The sequence below is a fragment of the Cupressus sempervirens genome, chromosome 10 (assembly GCF_028749045.1).
Source record: "Cupressus sempervirens isolate cs-2001-9-10 chromosome 10, ASM2874904v1, whole genome shotgun sequence".
Lineage (NCBI taxonomy): Eukaryota > Viridiplantae > Streptophyta > Pinopsida > Cupressales > Cupressaceae > Cupressus > Cupressus sempervirens.
The window spans coordinates 916,897,563-916,920,553 of record NC_143127.1 but is presented as its reverse complement, the minus strand read 5'-3'; the positions used below and the strand labels follow the sequence as shown (position 1 = coordinate 916,920,553).

At 36.4% G+C, this 22,991-nt stretch overlaps 1 protein-coding gene across 3 annotated transcripts; it reads left to right on the top strand.

The window, feature by feature from the left end:
- Nucleotides 1-355: 355 nt before the first annotated feature.
- Nucleotides 356-22,590, top strand: LOC149536995 (zinc ion binding protein). 3 transcript variants are annotated; one of them, XM_089806707.1, is made up of 9 exons: nucleotides 356-421; nucleotides 558-639; nucleotides 5,835-6,150; nucleotides 6,337-6,577; nucleotides 6,908-7,053; nucleotides 7,679-7,766; nucleotides 21,103-21,249; nucleotides 21,845-21,997; nucleotides 22,227-22,590. In XM_089806707.1, exons 3-9 carry the CDS (start codon nucleotides 5,879-5,881, stop codon nucleotides 22,299-22,301), a joined length of 1,122 nt encoding a protein of 373 aa, XP_089662833.1. In that variant the 5' UTR covers nucleotides 356-421; nucleotides 558-639; nucleotides 5,835-5,878; the 3' UTR covers nucleotides 22,302-22,590. The 3 variants fall into 3 exon arrangements, with proteins under 3 accessions (XP_089662833.1, XP_089662834.1, XP_089662835.1); XM_089806708.1 differs by having other exon boundaries at nucleotides 558-643; XM_089806709.1 differs by lacking the exon at nucleotides 558-639 and having other exon boundaries at nucleotides 356-510.
- The last annotated feature ends 401 nt before the right edge of the window (nucleotides 22,591-22,991 follow it).

Below are 22,991 nucleotides of genomic sequence, written 5' to 3'. Positions count from 1 at the left end.
TGACTAAAAAACTACACGTTGAATCATGTTTTACTATTTTTTAATATAGAAACAAAACGTTCTTACTTACATTTAACATAAAAAGCTTAATCCGTTGACCTTTCATTTTAATAAAAGAATAATTATTTATTTATTTAATAGATATATTTTTAATCTAACAATTATATTGTTTTAACTTAACACAATATACTCCTCACACTCGTAAATTCTTTACCCTATATGTAATTTAAATTCATAAGTGCTTGGTATAGAAAACGACTCCACGTTTAGCTTTACATCCTAATAAGGATAGCCTCAAATTTCTTTTTTCTGGCCATAAAATTAATTAAAAAGGATAAATCTAAATATTTGGTATAAGCCCTCCGTTCGCAGACCTCTGGAAATTTCCCCAGCAAATCGCTCCAGATGATTCAAGTGACGTGTAAGAATTAGTTATAATGAAATAGTCAGTGATTTTTCAGATGACGGATCGTTGTTTACACACAATTTGACGCAGAAGTGAGCAAATAGGTGAACAAAAAAAACTTAAAATTTGTTTTGAATGACGATGTTTGCAGGCTGAAAGCAGGTTCAACGAGTAGTTAATAAAATTTTGAGATCAGGATTGGTTGCAGCGGCTCCGATTTTGGTATCTGACAGGTTGGTATATTTTTAAGGGTTCTTCTTTGTTTGGTTATATTTAGATTTTTGTTTCGTTCAGTTGCCTTGTGGAGTCAAATTTTTGTTTGACAAACTTTGTATGACGCTGTTGGTAAGTTTTGATGCTATTTGAAGTAAGCGTGAATCACATTCTTAGGATGTGTAACCGCGCATTACATTCGAATTTGTAATGTTATTTGTAAATCCTACGAGTTGCTATCCTTCAACAAATGAATTCTTGGAATCCTGTGTTGTCTTATTGTCTTTGTGAATATGGATTACGCTCTGGAATGCCCCCATTACCGTCTAGACCCCAATATTTTAAATGTGTCTATTGGAATTTTAATGACGGAATAATATATCGATTTTTGATGGCTATTATTTGTTATATTTGTGAATTCATCGTTTCCATTTTAACTTTTGTTTTTCCATGACATGAATATCGTTATGTTAACTAATTTCTCTAGAAAAGAGGAATACCGAAGTGTTGGGGCCAGGGCATCAGGGATCCGTCATATTTGGGTGCAAGATTGTGGTCTCTGTAAATGTTATTTTAATTTGAGTTTCGGAAAAAGGTAACTGTAACAGCCATTTTTTAGGTTACAGCTTGACCAACGTGCTAATATGGCTTATAAAATCCAACTTATGGAGTGAAGTCCTCATTTTGAAAATACTTTGTATTTTATGTATAATATCCAAATTTATTATTTGTAGCCTTTATATTTTGGCTTCATGACCCCTTTGGAGTAAGTTAGGCATTGCCAATCCCACCTCTATCATCTGTATTCATGAGAAATATATCAGAGGCATCGAATGTGATGCTGTTGGGTAATTTCTTTCAAATATAAAATTATGGAGTTTACTTTAGGATCCTAACATTTTCAGTCTGGTTTTGTTGCTTGGGCTGTTCCCAAAAGCAACAAACAGAATTAGAGCTTAGGTACGATATTAAGTAAAATTCAGCTAATCTTGTATGAACTCATGCTTTCACACGGTTAAGGAATGAATGTGATTAGAAAAAGGATTTTGTAAAAACTGTGTGATAAGATCTTAATTTTTCCATAAACCATTTTGAACACATTGAACTGTGGATGCATCAAATCTTCATTTGTTTTGTAATTTTCTATACACATGGAGCTTCTTTTAATGATGACTTCACACGACTCAAAATGTTACATATTTTGACTCTTGAGCCTAGACAAACTTGTAGGAGATCAAGTAAAACTAAATTTCGGTGAATCTCGTAGCAGTTCATGCTTTCAGACAATTTTTGAAGAAATTGATGTGTTTACAAAAAGGCTTTTGGTAATGCTGTTCAGTATTTATAAGATCACTCATTGTCTCCAAAATCGTTTTTTGAGACACTATGGATTTTGGAAGCATCAAATTATAAATCTTAATTGAATTGTTTTTACTAGATATGCTAGGCTTCTATTAATGATGCCCCTACTCAAAAATCACAAAAACTATTTATATTTTATTTCAGAAATTGAATGAGTCCAGGTATTGTCTAAAAGTCTATAGCTCAAAATTATAGCTATGATAAAAAAATGTATATTGTACTTGAATAAAGTGCTCATGAAAGATATCTCTTAGTTTTCAAAACAGAGCCGAGGCTCATGTATGGACTGATGCTGGATTTGGTGTATTGTGAACATAAAGTACAATCTATCTCATCCTAGAAATATTAACAAATTGATTTTCAGGAACCAAACAAGCAAAATTAGTAATCTGGTTGGATGTTATAAAAGAAATTACACAAGCTTTTTCAACTTCTTTTCCCCCCTATCCACCTCTGTTGCAGGCCATCAAGATAAGTATTGCAGGAATCAACATACGATAGCCTTCAATCTTTAGGTGCTCTTGTTTGTTGATCAAGGAAGTTGTCTTAGTAGCTAAAACTTCCAGATATATGTTTTTGGCTGTAGCTTATACTGATGTGCAGCCAAAAATTGAGCTAGGATTTTGTTCAGTCTATAAATCTATTTTAGCTTTGGCTTCTCAAGTTTTACAATTTTGTTGAGCAGAAAAGAGTTAGTGCATTGTGGAAACCAAGATAAAATCATTTTTCCATGTAGATAATTTAATCTTTTTTCTTGACATTTATTAGAAAAGTACTAGTTACAAGTATATGTTTTAATTGCTGTTGGCTATTCAAATGCCTAATGCGAGGAATTGTAAATCGCAATTAATGGCAGAGTAGCCCTTATATTAGTGATTTGAACCAAGTTCTTGCATCTAAGCTGTCACTATTATACAGTTTATATTGTGATAACAACCAGCCTACCAGGATAAATGTGTGTGAGCTTTCTTTCACCAAAGGAGGTTTTTGCTGCTAGTGTTAGGTTTAAGCATAAGTACTTCCCATGAATGATGCTTTCAATATCTGTACAAGAAAGTGGAATAAATAGTCAAAGAAGTAAAAAAAATTGTATTGACACCTAAAATTAGACATACTTGCGTAAAGAATAAATTGATACATGGAAAGTTATAGGTAATGTGTCCACTAAAGCAGTGTAGATTTTTAAAATTTGAGCATTATGCTTTGTCTTAAAACAAAAATGAAGAAGCTTATAGAAGATTAGCTTAATCTACTAACAAGCTTTGCTGAAGAAATTATATGAGCTTGGAAAAATGCCACATAAAGCTATTGAACTTGCCTTCAACGTTAAAATAGTTCTATTAAAGCATAATTTTGAGCTTTACAAACCTAGCTCGAGCAGGAGAGAAGAAAGAAAGGTTAAAAACAAGTGCAGAGTTTGATATCAAATATGATTTCACCATTTACAAGAAAAATAGGCCTTCTTAACAACTTTTATACTGGTAAGTAGATATTCTCCACAACAAGTCTAGTTGTGTTATTGCTATCAGGATATCAGGATTCAACTGTGTAGCATGAGTCAAACTCATTGAGCCATGTTTCGTGAGTAATGGTTCGCAAGAGCTCATCTCCAATGAGAATGAATGGAACACTTAGCACTCATTGCATCTAGGTGCTCACAGAGGTGAAGCACTTGGACTTCCCTGTTATACTACTTGAAAGGAACTTTTCTACTACTTGGATCATGAAATATAGAAAATGAATCATAAAAGAGATGCAGAAGAGAAAAATTTAAACATCATCAGGATAGATTGCTCATAAAATTTAAGATAAGCTGAGAATGTTCTTTTTTTGTATGCATTCCAAGGTCATGCATATGTGCTATCTACTGTTTATTGAGGCTCTGGTTACTGCAGAGAAAAATGATCGAAAGTAGTAAATCTACGTGGGGAAAATCTCAGCACTCAGAGAATCAATCTTGAGTCTTGACACACTTTTAAGGCACTTCAAGTAGCCTTCTGGACACTGGATTCAGAAACAAACCTCTACAGTTTTCTGATCTAAGTGGTTTATGTTTTCATGGCAACATGAAAACTTTCTTTTTCTGGGTATGCTTCCCAGTAACCTGGAGAATGGCACAAGGAGGTAGAGTCTGATAAAGTTACGAAAGCATAAAATTCTGTAAGTCACCTGTTATCTATTGAAATTTGAAGATATAGAGATATACGAGGATAATCAAATATATTTGATGCTACCATTTCAATGTGGAAGGAAGCAAAAGAATAAGCAGGAATAATGAAGCACCAAACGAAACTAGAGCATTTTATAATTTATTTAATGATAAATGATGAGTATTAGAACTAGATGTGGTAACACAAACAATAGTTTTATCTTGTGGATCTGCCAGATCACTTAATCAAATTCCTATGTCAACTATAGAATGTGAAGTTAAATAATTTTTGTAATTAGAAGTGTCCCTGACAACTTGTATTAACACGCACTATTTTAATTATTGTCATTATTAGTTGTATATGACTAATTACTATAATATAGGGTAGTATTCTATCTTCATTATTCAACATATTAAACTGGGCTAATTACTGAGAAGTTTTATGATATGACTTTAATCTCTGTATACTACAGGTTATTATGATTTTCCAAACAATTGTACTATTTTGATATTAATTTTTTTCTAGGATATGTATAGTGTCTGTAATAGTTTTTCCTTTGCTGACCCCTTATTTGGTTTGATAATGAGAACATTTGTTGGTTTTGGGCAACTTCTGAATTTCAATGTGGAAGGAAACAAAAGAATAAGCAGGAATAATGAAGCACCAAACGAAACTAGAGCATTTTATAATTTATTTAATGATAAATGATGAGTATTAGAACTAGATGTGGTAATACAAACAATAGTTTTATCTTGTGGTTCTGCCAGATCACGTAATCAAATTCCTATGTCAACTGTAGAATGTGAAGTTAAATAATTTTTGTAATTAGAAGTGTCCCTGACAACTTGTATTAACACACACTATTTTAATTATTGTCATTATTAGTTGTGTATGACTAATTACTATAATATAGGGTAGTATTCTATCTTCATTTTTCAACATATTAAACTGGGCTAATTACTGAGAAGTTTTATGATTTCACTTTAATCTCTGCATACTACATTTTATTATGATTTTCCAAACAATTGTACTATTTTGATATTAATTTTTTTCTCGGATACTTTGTAAGGTTCACGATACATGTCACATCACTGTAGTTCAGTATGAGCTTGAGTGTTGTGGCTATGAAAATACATATTCGTAGAGGCAAGCCTTATTTAGTTTTCTTTATTTTATATAAGTACTTTCAGAGACTGTTTTTGGCGGATGTTTATTGGATCAGTCTTAAGTTTGGATATTGGGGTTTATAATTTATTTAACCAGATCATGGAACTCTAGGTTTAAAAGTAATGAAATTTCAAGGGAAACAATTTGGTTTCTAGAGTGGAAACAAACTATTTGGTTTGATATATGTTGCATTGGAATTGTGTTAGGTTCATTTTTGATTCATATTGTTTAATGGAATGGGGTTTGTTGTCCCTTTTCTTCCGAGCAAAATAGTTAAACCACACTTCAGAACACCAAAAAATTACTTTTGTGGACATATATGGCTGATTGTTTCCAGAATTCTATGCCCAGACTACAATTTTCCTTGGAACATTTAATTCTTCATTAGACTGATATGGAATTGTAAAATGTTCCTATTCTTCACAATTGTGTATTCTGAACCCTGAAATCTTGTTAATATACATGAATTGTAAGTTGTATCTCTTTTTTCTTTTTAGCAAATGAGTAGCTTCTAAAATTTAAGGTCAATTATGCAGGTTTTTTGCAGTGTAAAGGAGAAGCTCTATTTTGAGCCATAAAAATGAGTTCTGTATGCCCCTTTGCAAGAATAGCTAAAAAAAATGCAGAAAACTTGGTAGAAAAGGTCCAACAAGAACAGACAGAAGATGAAAACAATTCTTCTGACCAGGCTAGGGGAGAGAAAGAGGATAATTCAAACAAAGGAGAAGCTCCAAAGTGTCCATATGGATATGATTCTCACTCATTCAAAATAGGACCATTTAGCTGTGTAATTTGTCGAGCATTACTATATGAAAGCAGCAAATGTGTTCCATGTGGCCATAAATTTTGCAAGTAAGCTTTAGTCTGGATAGTAAGATGAAAGAGGAACTAAATAATAACTGAAAGTTACCAGTTTTCTTATTATGGTTGTTTGGCTGGTAATTTTAATATAGATCTTCTGCTATGTTGCCATTAGATATTCATATTTCAAGCATTTTTCCAAATATTAGTGACGGACATTCTTCATTTTGTCTACAGAGTCTGCATTTTGCGCTTTGAGGATTGTCCTTTATGCGGAGCAGACATCAATAAAGTTGAGCCTGATCCTGATCTTCAAGCACTTGTTGATCAGTTCATTGAAGGTCATGCTAGAATCAAGAGAACGGTATCTCATTCAGATAATACAAAGGAAAAAGAAGATAACGAACAATCTAAGACCGTTGTTTATGAGGATGTCTCGTTGGAAAGGGGCAGCTTCCTTGTGCAACAAGCTATGAAAGTAAGTTTGGAAATAGATATTTTTGGAAATTCAAATTGATACCTACTGTGTAGGTATGTTGTCATTATAGGTATTACTGAAAAGAATGTAAACAAGTTCTTTTACAATGTATAGTTTAGGTGTGTTTGTGGCTGTTAATTATATATAATAATGCATCCCTTGTAGAAAAATCCTATAACATTTGTATTAAAAGAATAGACCAATGACTTATTGACATCTGTGACTCAAGACTTTTAGTTTGCACAATTTCTAAAAACTATGGTTTCTTCAATTTGTTCCATTATTTTGATAAATATGGTTACTCCAATTTGTTGCAAATTGCATTTGCAGGCATTTCAGGCCCAGAATTTGGAGAGTGCCAAGTCAAGGCTTAGTATATGTGCAGAGGATATTTATGAGCAGCTGGGAAGGACTGAAACTACCCCAGAGTTATGCTCGCAACTAGGGGCTGTTCTTGGCATGCTTGGGGATTGCTGGTCTCTCTCTCTCTCTCTCTCTCTCATACAACAGAGATGTGCCATACACGCTTGCACTTGTTTACAAGACACAAGCATGGAATTATTTCAAGAGGGAAAGTTAACTGTCTATTGTTCACACAGTAAACCTTTCAAGAAAGGAATTGTTACTTCGTGACAAATGACAACAAAGGAAACACCTAGCCTCACAAGTCCCTTCAAACTTTCAAAGAGGCCAGGCATCTCATTTGTTGGAAATACGATAACAACATTTAGATGCTTGTCATTTTCTGTAGATTTAAAGAGTAATTCAAAAGTATAGTTTTATATTAGGTTTGACTCTTGGACTTACAACTGTTGTTATGACTACAAGTTAGCACACATGATTTTGTTTTTCCTGCACTGATTTCAGCAAGGAGATACATTGCTTTTTATCTGTAAAATTAGAAGGTACCGAAACAGATGTTTTTGTATGTGTCATCATTAAATTTACAATGCCTCTCTCCATCTTTATTGCTCTGGGCTGTTGATGCATTCTATGAACTTGCTATTTACTCGCAACTTGAATCTTACACATTAATTTGGATTTCTCTCAAGAAATTACTCAATTTAGTCCAGTATATTAATTGCTATTCAAATTGTGCAGTCGAGCGCTGGGAGATGTTGGTGGGGCAGTCAAATATTATAGCGAAAGTGTTGAGTTTCTTTCCAAATTATCTGTTGATGATCCAGAGGTTTATCGCTTCCACACATGCCTTCTCTTTTGTTCCATTTGACATTTACCTCTACTTTTAGTTTCATTTCTCTTTTAGTAGCTGCAGGGAACAATTATGGAACAAACATAACAGAAAGGTTAATTTTGTTAATAAAAGTGAATCATATCTTTTATTCATAGTTGAAAATACACTTCTTGTTGAACATATATAGGGTGATTCACCATGTGTTCTAAAATATTTCTCTTTTACGACTGTACTTGCCAAGTTACATTTTAAATACATTTCTGTGTCACATATACACATGCACAAACGCACACACTGAACATATATAGACAGATTACCAATGTTGAAATATTCTTCTCAGGATTAGAGCAAATTTTCAAACCTTTAACTCAGAATGCTATCAAACAGATTGCATATGTTTCTGAGAAGATTCTATGCATAGTACACTTGGTCCCAAAGATAGAAGCAATGAACTGCTAATAAGTTTATTGAACAGGATATAACAGAATAAGTACAGAACAATTATTTCCAATAAAAATACAATTTGACAATTTTGAGGAACCTGATTGTTACTACAGCCACCAGCACTGCCTGCATCATCCAAGTTCAACAACTATAAATCCCCCCCTTCACATTCCCCAGACATCTACAGGTCTCTGAACACATAGTGCTTTACAGTCATTTCAACTCACAGCTTCTACCGGAGATCTTCTTCAGACCCAAACACCTTTCCATAGAGAAATGACACAGGTAAAGCCAGAATGTCCAGTTTGATGAATCTGCATTAAGCACACACTGTTATCTTACTCACCAGCAAATATACCAATACAGGTCAACCCCTCAACAGGAGCTCACAGCATATGAATGCCCACGCAATCAATTGCATATTCAACAACACTTTCAATTAGTATTCCCATTGATCTCCTGCATTCCAATACTCTGGCACTATGATGAGGAGACTGAAGGAATGAATGAAGTTGTGTCTCTTCTGAACTGCTGAGATGCCAACCACATTAGCAGCGATGATCGGAGGCTCTTCCCAGATAGCGCACTGGTGCAGGAGCACGTAGGGGAAATTTGTTTTCAACCCTCAAATTTTGGTATGTCAGGTCCAATAAGGATCATGGCATGTCCTCTAGGTGAGTTTTGAAGGTTTGTAATGTTGTTTGGTTGTCTTTGCCAAGGTATGGCAAGTTTTGCCAAGATTGGCCAAAAGATGCTAGGTAAGCCAAAATTGGGCACAATGGGTAGAATGTCTTGTGAGTAAGTAGAATGTCATGTTTTTGTGTTATACAAGTCTAGGGGATGTTAAGACACTATTTTGCATCATTTGGGAGCAAATTGGTAAGAAGAGATCAAATGTTGCATAGGGTGCAAAAAATTTGTCAATGACAACGTTGCATTTTGACAATGTTGCATGACAACATTTGGGCATAATTGTGCATTTTGCCCAACAATAGTTATGGGTCTGAACATATAGTGGAAACCTGATGGGAGGACATATATAAGGCCTTCCATGTTATTATAAGTAGGTTGGTTAACATTTGGCAGGAATTTCAATAAAGAATAGTTGACAGTTTTCTGGCAAACTCTCTTCAGACCCTTGGCAAATGGTGCAACTCGTGCTTAATGGATTGAACTTGCAAATTTTCCATTGTAGATAGTTAGGGTAGACTATTTCCTTGCATTGTGTGCTTTGGTATTGAATCTTGTTAAGTTTATTTTCTGTAAATAAAATTCCAAGCTCTGATTCCTGTTCATTAGACTGGACAGAGTTGGGTCCAAGAAAATGATTCTACTTTGAAACCCCACCATGGGAATTTCACAGCCTTTGGAGGTATGAAAGTAGAGTCTGTGTACATTGGAGGCCAGAAAGTGATCTTTGCTATTTTTAAACTCTTGCCCTAGGCGAGCTCTGCCATAGCCCGACTAGGAAGAAAGAATTATCAGAGGTTAAAACTTGCAGGAGCAGATTGGATGAGTAAATCCAATGACATGGAGATGTGCATGGGGTTCATACAAAGCCTTGGTGAAGAGTTGAAGAGTAGTTGAATCCATTTGAGTGGATTTCCAAAAGCTTGAGCACAAGCTTGTTTCCTTTGTATATCAGCTGTATTAGGGTCTGGACATTGTACGGATAGTCATAATCTTTAAACCTCCAAAATCTTAAAGAACACCCAAATAGGTATCAACAATGGTTATTTGTTTGTAGGGTTGTTTGGCACTTTTTCAAACTAGAACCCAAAAACCCAATTCGGAGGTCTAATTAGTAGGCTAAATAACAAGGAAACTTGGAACCGATAGAAAAATGGCTAAAAGATCAAGCAGTATGAAGTGTTTGGTGATTGAAATGATTGATTCAGAAGCCCTAGACTCTTGCAAGGTGAATGTGGAAGGGCTAGGAAGTTGGTAGTTAAGCTTACCCTTGTGAGCTTAAGTTACAAGTGTTTGAAATCTGACTTGATAAGGAAGCTCTAGGAGATTAAGAGGGAAATGAGTTGAAGCTCCTAAGGTTGTAGGGTTTGTGGTTCAAAAGAAGCCTTGGAGGGTCTTAGAAATGACTTAGAGAAGAGCTCAGAGTAGCTCATTGAAGAGTCTCCCTATCAAGGTAACCAGAGCCTAAAAGATTTGGGCTAAGTGAATTGCATGTCAAATAATCAATGGGCAAGCATGGTGACCAATGTAGAATTGGCCAAGATGGTCCAAGACTAGGTAGAGGAGAATAGACTCCTTAAAGAAAGGCTCAATGAATTGGAAAGTAAGCTTGGTGAGGTGGAGAATAAAACAAAAAGAGTGTTAGTGAAGGTCACTAAGAAAGAGGAAAAAGAGAAGCAGAAAGAGGTTGCAGTGGAGGATGAAGTGCCTAAACTAGACCCTATATTGCAAGAAGAACACTTCCTTAGAGCAATAAAGGTCTTGGGAGGAAAAGCACTAGGAGTAGCCTTATTTAGCGGCCAAATGGAGCCCAATATGGTCATGGAGTGGATAGAGGGTCTAGAAAACCACTTTGAATGTGAAGATGTGAGTGAGGCACATAAGGTGACGGTGGTCAAATCAAGATTGAGAGGGGCTGCTTTGACAAGGTGGAAGTTTGTTCAAACAGAGAGGGAAAAGGAGGGCAAGAATCCCATTGCTACTTGGAAAGCGATGGTTGCCAAGATCAAAGAAACTTACATACCTAAAGACTGAGATCTAACTTCATAGAAAGAGACAAAATTTTGAGACAAAAGGACCTTGATGTTAAACACATCCACTAAAGAGTTTCAATGGTTGTGTTTGAGATCTAATGTAGTAGAGGATGAGAATATCAAGGTTGCAAGATACTTGAATGGATTGAGGTGGAGTATCCAAGAAGAGATTAGCTTGCTAAGTCCTACCACATTTCAAAGATGCTATCAATTAGCACTAAAGGTAGAAGAAAGGAGTAAAAAGAAGCATGAGCAAGGTAATAGGGGCAAAGGATAGAGGAAGAGATGGGAGAGGCTAGAGAGGAAGTTTAGCAGCGAGAAGCATATACCAAAGATCCCAAGGGGAATCCAAGTTGGCAAAGCAAAGTGGGGACTCGAATAGCAAAGGAGGCAAAATTTTGATACAAAAGGACCTTGATTTTAACAAATACATTAAAGAGTTTCAATGGTTGTGTTTGAGATCTAATGTAGTAGAGGATGAGAATATCAAGGGTGCAACATACTTGAATAGATTGAGGTGGAGTATGCAAGAAGAGATTAGCTTGCTAAGTCCTACCACAATTCAAAGATGCTATCAATTAGTACTAAAGGTGGAAGAAAGGAGTAAAAAGAAGCATGAGCAAGGTAATAGGGGTAGAGGTTAGAGAGGAAGTTTTCCAGGGAGAAGCACAAACCAAAGATCCCAAGGGAATCCACGTTGGTAGAGCAAAGTGGGGATTCCAACAGTAGAGGAGGCAAAATTTTGAGACAAAAGGACCTTGATGTTAACACATACACTAAAGAGTTTCAATGGTTGTGTTTGAGATCTAATGTAGTAGAGGATGAGGATATCAAGGGTGTAAGGTACTTGAATGGATTGAGGTGGAGTATCCAAGAAGAATTAGCTTGCTAAGTCCTACCACGATTCAAAGATGCAATCAATTAGCACTAAAGGTGGAAGAAAGGAGTAAAAGAAGCATGAGTAAGGTAATAAGGGCAGAGGCAGAGGAAGAGACGGTAGAGGCCAGAGAGGAAGTTTAGCAGGGAGAAGCACAAACCGTAGATCCCAAGGGGAATCCAAATTAGCAGAGCAAAGTGGGGATTCCAGTGGCAGAGGAAGCTATAAAGGAAGGGGTTCTAGCAACAGTAGTAGAGGTAGGTCTGGAGGATTAGGGAGAGGATCCTATTTCTCCACAATGAAATGTTATCATTGTCATAAGCTTGGGCACCCTGCTTATAGATACTCTGAAAAGGCTTCATTCCAAGGAGGGGATAGAAGAGTAAATTATATTCAAGAAGACATTGCAAGTGTGAAGTCACCAGAGGTGAATTTGGATTCAGAGGTTGGAGAGAACCTCATGGTTAGAAGGATTCTGATAAAAGAACTTGTGATAGAAGAGCCTAGCCAGAGAAGAGCCTTATTTATTTTTAAGTGCAAGATCATGGGTATATTATGCAAGGTGGTTATAGATTCAGGGTCTATAGATAACATGATCTCAGAGGAGGCAATGAGTAAGTTGAAATTGCAAAGAATTCCACATACTAACCCATATAGAGTTACTTGGAAAATGACAGCATAACAAAGGGCAACATGTTCTAGCGAATGAGAAAGCTTGGGTGGAGCTCACCATAGGAGGCTATAAGGATAAGAAATTGTGTGATGTTTTACCAATGGATGCATGTCACCTACTATTGAGTAGACCATGACAGTATGACAGAAAAGCAATCCATAATGGTGAAAAGAACTCATGCTTTCCAAAAAGATAGTGTCACATATAGGATCAATCCTTAGTAGATAGAGAAGAGGGTAAGTTTGTAGGCCCTAATGTATTATTGGTTGGAGAAAAGAATTTTTGGACACTCAAATAGGGAGGAGGAGTTGGATTTTCCATAGTTGTAAAACCTAAGGAAGAGCAGAAAGATAAGAAGGTGAACATTCTTGTAGAGGTGCAAACTTTGTAGGATCAGTTTAGGGACAACATTAGTGATGGAACACCTGCCACTTTACCACCACAGAGAGCCATCAGTCATCGAATTGAGGGGCTTCCTTGCCTAATAAAGCTTCTCATAAGATGACACCACAACAAAATGAAGAAGTGGCCAAACAAGTTCAAGAACTCCTTGATAGTGGCTTGATTAGGAAAAGCATTAGCCCATTTGCAATTCCCACAATTTGAGCACCTAAGGAGGGAACATGGAGATTGTGCACTCATTCAAGGGCTATAAATAGAATCATGATCAGATATAGGTTTTCTATTCCTAGGATTGAGGATCTAATGGATTGTTTAGGAGGAGCACAGTATTTCACCAAGATAAACCTTAGAAGTGGCTATCATCAAATCTGGATTAAGGAGGGGGATGATTGGAAGACAACATTGAAAGCCACAAAAGGTCTTTATGAGTGGCTTGTTATGCCATTTATAATCACAAATGCTCCTAGTACATTCGTGAGACTCATGAATGAAGTCTTAAGCATTTAGAAATTGTACCAAGGAAGTTGCATGATGAACAACTAACCATCAATTTGGAGAAGTGCGAGCTTATGAAACATGAGTTGGTCTACCTTGACTTTGTAGTTTCAAAAGGTGATTTGAAGATAGACCCCTCAAATGCTGAAGCAATACTTAGTTGGCCTACTCCAAAGACCTCTAGTGAGGTGATAAGTTTTCATGGATTAACTCAGTTTTATAGGAAGTACATAAGGAATTTCAGTGAGATTTGTGCTCCAATTCTTGACACAATAAAAGGAGGTGTAAAGCCCAAGTTCTAATTGACTAAGAGGGCAGACAAGGCTTTGAACTATCAAAGAAGGTGGCTATACAGCATGTGTTAGTGCTAGCAAGCTTTGACAAACTCTTCACGATAGAGTGTGATGCCAGTAACATTACAATAGGGCAGTCTTGAGCCAAAAAGGCAAGCCCGTAGCATTTTTTAGTGAGAAGCTCAATGAGTCTAAGGAAAGGTACTCATCTTATGAGTTGGAATTATATTCTCTTGTTCAAGAACTAAGAAAGTGGAGGTATAGACAATCAAGGACATAATTTCCTTATTTTACAAGATGAGTCGTAGGCATATCAAATGGGTTGAGTATTTGCAATTTTATACATTACTATTAAACACAAGAAAGGCCAATGCAATAAAGTTGCTGATGCTTTGAGTAAGAAGTTGTTGAGAGTCCAAGAAATTCAGTTGAAGAGCATTGGGATTGATAGCTTTAAGGCGCTCTGTAAAGAAGATGAAGATTTTGTTGCAGCCTACAAGTTGTGTCAGGATTTTGAAAATCACTTCCATGGTGACGATGTTGACTACACATTACAAGAAGGTTTACTATTCGAAGGAGGGAAACTTTGTGTACCAAGGGGGTCAATGAGAGAAAATTTGATCCAAGAAAAGCATAATGACAGTTTGAGTGGACATTTTGGGTTGAACAAGACCTTGGAGCTGGTATAAAGTTTCTACTATTGGCCAAAGATGCATAAGGATATAATGAGGTATGTGGTACAATGCACTATATGTCAAAGAGCCAAAGGAACATCTTCAAATGCTCAACTTTATCAACCTTGGTCAATTCCCAATAGGCCACAAAATTGTGTAAGTATGGATTTTATTGTCGGATTGCCTAAGACAAAGAATGGTTTTGATAGCATCTATGTTGTAGTAGATAGATTTAGCAAAATGAGCTATTTTATTCCTTGCAAGGTGACCCGTGATGCTAGTCAAATAGCCAATGTGCTTTCAAAGAAGTGATTAGGATTCATGGTTTACTAGTTAGCATAGCATTTGATAGAGACACAGTTCATGGGACATTTGTGGAAGACCTTGTGGAAAAGGTTAGGTACCAATCTATCATTTGGGTCTGCTTACCATCCCCAAACAAATTGGCAGAGAAAAGTTGTAAATAGGACACTAGGTAATCTCTTGAGATGTTTGACAAAAGAGTATGGACAAGCTTGGGATCAAGTCATTCACCAAGCAAAATTTGCTTACAATGATACAACTAACAAGCCAACAATGAAGAGCCCTTTTGAAATAGTGTATGGTTTGCATCCCAGAGGTGTGTTGGAGCTTAAAGACCATGGAAACATGGAAAGGAGAAGTGGATATATTGAGGATTTTGCACAATCCATGAAAGAGATTCATGAGCAAGTTAAGCAAACTTGAATAGAGAATACCAAGAAGATCAAGGACAAGGTTGATGAAAAGAAGGATGTGCAGGTTTGCAGTAGGAGATCTGCTAATGGTGTATTTGAGTAAAGCAAGACTTCAAAAAGGAGTGCATAGAAAATTGCAAATGAGAAGAATTGGTCCATGCAAAATACTGGCTAAGTATGGAAGAAATGCTTACAAAATTGATCTACTAGAAGATATTGCTCTGTCTCCTATTTTCAATGTGGCAGACTTAGTTCCTTATAAAGGATCCAACTCAGAGGGAAATAAAGGAATTCCTGATGTTACAGAGGTGATCACTAATTTGAGTTTGCCTTCTCAACTTAAGCCACAAGTAGAAAAGGTATTGGACTCAAGAGCTAGCAAGAAGACTAGGCATGAGATTGACATGGAACATTAGATCAAGTGGAAGAATATGCTTAAAGTTGAAGACACTTGGGTCCTTGAAAGTGATTTCAAAAAGTTGGGTATTGATCATGCACTCTTGTCACCTGTTGTGACTTGACTTCTTTTCTAAACTTGAGAAAAGGTTAGAGGAGAAGATTGCATCATTACATGAATCTTCCTTAAGGTCTTTACATGCATGTGAGTCACCTTCTTTGAGGTCATCCTCTTCTTCTAGGTCTACATGCTTTACTTCAAGACATCAAATGTCTTCATCTTCTAGATCTAAAGACCTCTTTAGAGAACAAGCAAGTGATACCTCCTTTGAGCCTATGCCAAAATTTCATGATAAACCTATCTTTGACCAAGAAAATGATGAAGACATGGATGCATGCTATTCACTTGAGAAGCAACAAAATGACTCTAGATATACTTTTGATAGAACTTTTGCTCCCTTGGAAGATTCTTATGATGACACTTTGCAAACAATTCTTGGCACCAAGCTCATCACATTGCCTAAGTCTAGCTCCGATGGAAATCCTCTCTTGGATGATTATTGTGCTTATCATTGATCTAATGGCCATGCTACTTCTGATTGCATTGAACTGAAACATAAAATCCAAGATCTCATTGATGATGAGATTGTTGATCTTGGAACCTCTAGTGAATCATGTGATGAGGATACTTTTCTTGAGAAAGATCATATTAATGAACCTATGTCTAGTGATGGTTTCCTTGATACCTCCACTTCTTCCAACACCCATACACCTCCCAATACTTCAAATCATTCTGTCATGCCTCTATCAAATAAAGAACCTAATGCTTTTCACATACACTATGCCTATCCTCAAGGGCTACCTCTAAAAGAAACTCAAGCTAACCTTCACTTGGCTGTAAACCTTTTCCATGCTACTAAGCCTAAAGATCTAAGCACTAATCCATTCACTTTTCATTCTCCCTTGTCCTTAGAAGTGGCTCCATGTCAAGAGGACTCTCAAAAAGAAAAAGCTATAAATGTCAAGAAAGATCAAGATCGAGCACCCTTTCATCTCCTTCAAAATTTCACCCCTCCGTATCCTATGTCTTTTCCATCCCCCAAGTATGATGAAGATACCACTTCCATTATCTCCCTTGAGCTTACTAAAAATTATGATAAAAGTTCTCTTCCTATGCTATCCAAAGCTACTTGTCAAGATCAAAGTGTCCCCTCATGTTCTACTTCTCCATATCCACTTCAAAAGAGTGCTCAAGCTTCAACAGCTCCTATTAAAAATGTTGTTCCTATCAAAGCTACTCATGAGTCTATTGATGGCTTTGACTATGTTGCTCACTCTAAAGATGTTGGTATCCCTTTTCACTATCCATTTTCATCTCCTAAGTCTATCCTTGGTCCTCATCCATCAAAGCTAAAGTCTTCAAACCTTCCATCTATATTGGGACCTTATGTTCCTTCATCTCCTACATTTTCCACTCCTAGCTCTCCCATCATACCTCAAGTTCAGTTCAAATCCCTCCCTTGGTCAAGTGGACTTGTTCGCATAGCAGGAAGAAGTTAAGTCTGTAGAGCTCTGTCAAGGAAGCTTGTACGAAGCCTACTGAATAGATCTAAGGGAGAACTCTGCGGCTGAGAGCTTGAGTAACAAAATGGATCAAGGAAGTAAGCAAGCGATTGAAGGGGCTAATACCTTGAGTTCATTGGCACTCAACACTTCTTTTGCATTTCAAACATCTCCTCCAAAGGATAATTCTTCGGTTCCTAATTGGTTTGAGTTATCAGTAGGGATGAAAAGAAGTCTGGTTCCTGCAACCCTCCCAGTTGAGGACATGGTAAGCAAATGCCTTGGAAAAACCCCTAAAACCAAGAAGCGAAAGGTTGAAACTATACTAGACATTGATGAAAAGACCGGACATTGGGTAGCAGATGTTCCAAAGATGATAGTTGATAAGAGTCTAGATGATGTACCTCCTTAGGATTATGCCGTGGAAAAGACCACCCTTGGCCCCGCCTCTAGAGCTTCAGATATGAAGATATGGAATGTTGGCAATTCCAGGATCTCTCATTGTATATGGAAAGACAAAAGGGATAAGCAAGAACTCAAGCAATCCTTGCACCAAATTGCAGAATATATTCATCAACTTCAGCATCCAGATACAGAAACCCAGCCAAACCCAATTTCTATAATTGATGTTACTTCTCCCACCAATAAGGGCTTCATTGAACAGGTAAAAAGGGACAGGTCAGTCGCTCATGCTTATGATGAATGGTTAAATGCTGTGAATGCTCAGGCAACTAGATATTTCTCCCATTTCACCAACACCAATGCCAAAGCAGAAAAGGTGATGATTGCTCTAGAATTTAAGATGAATACGTGGGAGTCAGAAAAAGTAAAATGGGATATATACATCATCGACATCTCAGAGCTTCAAGAATATCGAGTGAATAGATTTCTGGCTGAGAAACATGGAGCCCATGTTAGCACAGATTTCTTGTTCATAGCTCGAGCCGACCTTGAATGGAGGAATATTGTAATTGAACAATATCTGGACAAATGTGTTGAGTTATAGGAAGAGATGAACTGTCTGAAGGAAATCTTAACTGCCGACATCAAATGTATTGATGTGAAGATCATGGAAAACACTGACCAAGAGGGTAAAACTTCTAAAGAAGTTGAATCGACTTTCCTTTCCAAAACAAAGGCACTGAAACAGGCGAAGGAGATTACTGTTAAGGATTTCACTGTTGTCATTAGGGCCGACTCGATGATCTTTTGTGCTGATCACCTGGAAACACAGAACAAGAAATTGGAGCATGTCAATCGAATTACGATGATATGGAAGTTGTGCTTGGAGCAACTCGGAGTTCCTCAACAAAATGAACTGATTAACTTTCTGGCCATCCACACAGCATGGAAGGAAGTTGGTGGCAGTTTTCCTATGATGCAAGAACAGAATGCTGATGTTGGCAATCTTGCTGACAATTAGATAGGGATCGAGGGGCCATGAGCCGTAGTGGTTTTATTTTCTTTTTGTTAATGTTTTCTTAAGACTTGGTTTACTTGACAGTTAGTAACTCCTTAAGGAGTTACTTTCTAAAACTGATTTAGAAGCCCTGTGTGGCTATTTTACTTGTTTTTGGTTAGATCCCTAGGTTTGACTCTCTGAACGCAAAAATAGTGATAATAGTTCCTTTTTGATACAGTAGTAAGGATTTTCGGTGGCATTTTGACAATAAGTTAATGGCAAATAGTGATTAATTGTATGGTTATTCTCTGGTTATCGCTCATATGATCGTATGGTTGTCTGAATTGGTTGTAATTTCGTGTGGAATTCAATATCACTGTGATGGCTTATTTTCATTAATTTGCTGAAGTAGTGCATGTTTTTATCTTTACGGTTCAGTAAGTTTGATCAGAAATCAGAATAGCATTTTGATTTATGTCATGTGGCATAAATTACGGAATGGTTATCCTTTGAATCTGCAACATTCTTGTGTGTTTATAAGAGAATGTTTTTAATTTTTTTATGTTCTTTCAGGTTAAAGGAACCAATATTCAGAATTCTTTTGTAATAAATGCTTTTCATGATTAATCTTTTAAAAATGGATCTGTGCCTTTAAACAGAGAGAGTCTTTTGTTTTCTTTCTGAAGTAATAACAAGACTCATTTGTGGCAAGTTAGTTTTTCTTTTGTTATTAAGAGATAACAACTCTTAAGAGAGAAAAAACTGTTTGCTAACACTAGGTGAGCCAAAACTGGGTACAATGGGTAGAATGCCTTGTAAGTAGAATGTCATGTTTTTGTGTCAGACAAGTCTAGGGGATGTTAAGGCACAATTCTGCATCATTTGGGAGTAAATTGGTAAGAAGAGATCAAATGTTGCATAAGGTGCATAAAATTTGTCAATGAAACGTTTGCATTTTGACAATTTTGCATGACAACATTTGGGCATAATTGTGCATTTCGCCCAAAAACAGTGCTGGGTCTGAACCAACAGTGGAAACATGATGGGGGAACATATATAAAGCCTTCCATGGCATTGTAAGTAGGTTGGTAAACATTTGACACAAATTTCAATAAAGAACAATTGACAGTTTTCTAGCAAACCCTTCGCAGACCCTTCGCAACTGGTGCAACTGGATTGAACTTGCAGATTTTCCATTTTAGATAGTAAGGGTAGTATATTTCCTTGCATTGTGTGCTTTGGTATTGAATCTTGTTAAGTTTTTTTTGTGTAAACAAAATTCCAATCTTTGATTCTTGTTCACTGGACTGCACAGAGTTGAGTCTAATATTGACTATTCTTTGAAACGCCACTGTGGGAATTTCACGACCCTTGGAGGTATGAAAGTAGAGTCTGTGTACATTCTTTTCCCTTTCGTTGGAGGCTAGAAAGTGACTTTTGCCATTATTAAATTGTTGCCCTAGTCGAGCTTTGCCATAGCCTGGCTAGGAAGAAAGTGTTATCAGAGGTTAACACTTGCAGGAGCAGATTGGATGAGTAAATCCAATGACATGGAGATGTGCATGGGGTTCATACAGAGCCTTGGTGAAGAGTTGAAGAATAGTTGAATCCATTTGAGTCAATTTCCAATTGAAAGATTGAACACAAGCTTGTTTCTTTTGCAAATCAGTTATATTAGGGTTTGGGCATTGTATGGATAGTTAGAATCTTGAAACCTCCAAAATCTCAAAGAACACCCAAATGAGTATCAACAATGGTGATTTGTTTGTAGGGTTTTTTGGCACTTTCTCAAACTAGAACCCAAAAACCCAATTTGGAGGCCTAATTGTGACCTACTAGGGCTAGTAGGCCTAATAACAAGAAATTGGAAAAATGGCGAAAAGATCAAGCGAAATGTAGTGTTTGGTGATGAAATGATTGATTTGGAAGCCCTAGACTCCTGCAAGGTGAATGTGGAAGGGCTAGGAATTTAGGCTTACCCTTGTGAGTTTAAGTTAGAAGTGTGTGAAATCTGACTTGATAGAGAAGCTCTAGGAGAGTAGGAGGGATATGAGTTGAACCTCCTAAGGTAGTAGGGTTTGTGGTTGAAAAGAAGCCCTAGAAGGTCCTAGAAGTGACCTAGAGAAGAGCTCAGAGTAGCTCATGAAGAGCCTCCCTATCACACATGGCAAGGATGGATTATATAAGCTTGGCAGTGAAATATATTATTATTATTTAATATTTAATATTTAATTAAATGATTTAATATTAAGTCATCATTTAAATATTTCACTCATTTTTGACAACTTAATAAAAATGAATTTGCTACCTTAAAATTTGGGAACATTGCATGTGTTCCAAAATATTCCTCTTTTACGAGTGTACATGCCAAGTTACATTTTGAATACATTTTGCTGTGTTACATGACTCTCTCCATCTCACACACACACACGTGTTCCAAAATATTCCACTTTTATGAATGTACATGCCAAGTTACATTTTGAATACATTTTGCTGTGTACATAGCTCTCTCTGTCTCTCTCTCACTTACACACACATTTGCTGTGTTATATAGCTCTCTCTGTCTCACACATACACACACACATGCGCACGTGCGCGCACACACACAAAAGTTGCAAGTATGAAATTGATTTGCCTTTGCCAATAAATAACTGCCGATATTTTTGTTGCAGGTTGTACATACACTGTCAGTGTCATTAAACAAAATTGGAGATCTTAAATATTATGATGGAGATCTTTCAGCTGCAAAATTGCATTATTCTCAATCACTGGATATCCGTAGCAAGGCTATTAATGATCACACAAAACTATCGTCACAGGTTTTTTTCTTGCCATGTCAATGTAGTCATGTTTTTTTGTTTTGTTTGGATTTCTAATGACTTGTTTGTATTAGGATGGGGATTTCTTTTGTGCTTTTACTCCTTTCTTAATGCTTTAATGCTTTGGTGGTTTTCTGCCTGTTCCCATGAAAATCAAGCTATATTGCTTCAAATATAATGAAGCTCATTCCTTATGCGTGTATTGATAACTAGTCACTAGTCTATCAGTGAGCTAATCTGTCATATGTAATGCTCACAAGTCACAAATCTATTAGTGAGCTAATCTGTTATATGCAATGCTCACAAGTCACAAGTTTACAACTATTTGAGGAGGATCTGTCATTGTTTCAGAGGAAATCAAATTGCAGGAAACTTAGGTATCTCTGTTCAAGCAACATAATCTGTCTAAAGATTTCATGAATGTATAATTCTACGCATTGGAGCCAGAGCAACATGGGAAATAATAGACCTCAGAATGGATATATTCATGAATATATCAGTTGCAAATATCAATAATATTTTTTTCAGATATTTTCAGTTTTTCTCTATTCAATTCCTTTATTTGGTAGTTTACTTTCTTAAATTTGGACTGCAGGTACTTGATGTTGCAGTTTCCTTAGCTAAGGTGGCAGATGTAAATAGAGGCCTAGGTAATGAAGAAGTTGCTATTGAAGGATTTCAAGAAGCAGTAAAAAGCTTGGAATGTCTTTCATTACATCCGAGCGAGGAGCCATCTTTAGAGAGAAGGGTATGTAATATTTGATGCAGGCATTTCTTGCCTGCCCGCCTATACACCTTTAATGGAATAGTCAATGCTGTAACATCCTTGTACTTTGAGTGCAACAGGTCTATTTGATCCTTTGACTTCCATTTTTATTTAAATTTTAATCAATAGCAACTTGAATTTACTTGAAGTCGCTCTGCATTTTTTCATTTCTTTCAGTGTCCAGGCTTGTAACTTTCTTTTCATCTTGCAGCGGCTTTCAGTTTTGCAATTTCTTCACGCCCAGCTCAAGGAGAGTCAAAGTACTGCTCCCATTGCAGCAACCTGAAGATTTTTATTATCTAAATATCCAATAAGAAGCTCTAGATGGATGGTTCATCAGTGTTAACTATGACATACATATTAAAGATTGTACTATATAATATCCTTCATGGTTTATGTATTTGCATTATTAATCACTGTATATGTCTGTAGTAAGAACATACACCTGATGTGGTATGTGTCATGTTGTTCCATGTATATTCACACCATGAAACCTTAGGTATTTTACTCTGTTGATGAAAATTTCAAAATGATGCTCAGATGCAAATGCAGATGATCGTAGCCTTTATGTGAAATGGTTGTAACTAGATGTTAGACATACATGGTTCTTATCGATTGCATCAAACTTAAGCTGCAAGAGTCTCACACATATCACTCTGTTCTACTTCTCATACTGCTTCTTTGTCATAAAAGTAATCTGGGGTATGATTTTTCTATACCTGCTGATTACTAACGGTTAGGAATGGCAAACATATTCTCTAATACTGACTTTGAAGAAACGTTGGATTTGGGCTACCAGCTATAGATTAGGAAAACAAATAATTTGCATTTTTTGGCTTTTGGGAGTAATTTCCTAGACAGAGGTTGATATAGAAATACAGTTCTCATTCTGCTCCCCCTCAAACACAGCATTATTGCATTCAAGTTATTTAAAACTATTCAGGTATCAGTAACTTCAACCTTTGAGATGTCAGAA